General features: G+C 39.4%; 1 protein-coding gene across 3 annotated transcripts in view; it reads left to right on the top strand.

Moving 5' to 3' along the window:
* Positions 1-1,613, top strand: part of satb1a (SATB homeobox 1a) — a 14,934-nt gene that overhangs the window by 3,945 nt on the left and 9,376 nt on the right. For all 3 annotated transcript variants that reach the window (XM_032536023.1, XM_032536022.1, XM_032536024.1), the window contains exon 5: positions 765-888. In XM_032536023.1, the coding sequence (XP_032391914.1) occupies positions 765-888 (124 nt within the window). The remainder of the gene's footprint in view (positions 1-764; positions 889-1,613) is intronic.

The raw sequence follows: 1,613 nt of genomic DNA on the forward strand, positions 1-1,613 counted from the left end.
ATTTATTTATTTATTCATGTATTTTTGTATGTATTTATTCATTTTAATATTGACTAAAACGGCATTCCATAGCTAAATGGAATTCAGACCTCATTCATTTTCTTATTTACACCGAGTGCTTTTCCTGCAGAGGACATGTCAACATGTCCTGTCAACATGTTCTCTGTAGAAATGGACAATTGGCTCAGAGAAAAGAAGGACCTGGCATCATTTCCCTGCAGTGTTCACATGTGTTTATTTGTTAAATTTATTAATTTATTAAGTGCTTAATTTTTCCCGCAGCACATACTTTCCTTCACACCCTTGAGTGAAGTGTTTGTTTTAGACTAGACACCCAGTGCATGCTGGGAGGTGCTTGATATAAGCAAGTAAACCCGTTTTTGGGAGATATTCTTCTCAAAGGGCCCTCCACTGATTTGATATGACATATGAAGTTCAGTTTACTCATTACAAGGAGTACTACTCAGGCTGAGAAAAAAAGTTGTCTGGCTTCTATTGCACTGAAGGGAGCTTTCTTGAGTCTGAGTTACTAGCAGTAATGATGTATTCTGGGTCTAATTAAAGATACCATAAAGTTACATTATGGGACTTATAGGATCAAGCATTGGTAAGTGTTTAAACCATAGTGGGTACTAAAAGTCAGGTTGTCAATTGTGAGTTCCCAACTTTGTGGAAGTGCATTACTAAATCACTAAATGACCCCTTTAAACTGTAATAAATAAAAATGATGCAACTCAAGTGTTTTTAATTTGCTCTTTGTCTAGCTGTCCCAAATTAGAAGACTTGCCACCCGAGCAGTGGAGTCACTGCACAGTGAGAAACGCTCTGAAGGAGCTCCTCAAGGACATGAACCAGAGCTCACTGGCCAAGGAGTGTCCCCTGTCCCAGGTACAAGCACACACAGGGCATGACATGCACACAAGAAGAAAGAAGAAGAGAAATTGGAATAAAATTGAAGTTCAAAGTGTGCATGTTTGTAATATATTTGCCCTTCCATCCCCTGCAAATGTGTGTGTGTGTTTTACTTTGACGTATGAGGCAGGGTAAGTGTGTGGTCCAATAGTTAGACAGGAAGTCCAGATCTAAAGGCAGATAAGGTGTGGGGGCAGAGCGCAAGAGAGAAACAGATAAAGAGAGATGACTATCTCTTAAAAAGCCTTCCTGTCTGTGCTGCTGCCTATCTTGATTATTTCCACTGCCAACCTGTCTGCCTATCATTCTGTCTGTCAGCCTCACCATGCGTCTTACTCTCATTTACTCGATCTGTCGATTACTCTCTCTCTTTGGTATTTAGCTTTTTCTGCACACTTGACTGATTCAGCAATCATCCAAATCTGGTTTGAAGATCTTGATCATTTAATCAAGCAAATACAGAACTGCAGAAATAATTTTTACATTAATAATGCAGTATTTGGTAAGGCCATTTTATGACTAGTCATAATTATCAACTTAGTCTATCTGTTATTTTGCCTGAGGGTGCATAGGACAGCTACAGTTTGATAAAGAGAAATTGCTCTCTATCTCTCTATCCTTCAGATTCCTTCCTCCTTATCTGGTACTAACCAATCATCCCTCCCCCATCTCTCTCTCTCTCTCTCTCTCTCTCTGTCTCT

Source organism: Etheostoma spectabile, chromosome 14, assembly GCF_008692095.1.
Source record: "Etheostoma spectabile isolate EspeVRDwgs_2016 chromosome 14, UIUC_Espe_1.0, whole genome shotgun sequence".
In the NCBI taxonomy this organism is placed as follows: domain Eukaryota; kingdom Metazoa; phylum Chordata; class Actinopteri; order Perciformes; family Percidae; genus Etheostoma; species Etheostoma spectabile.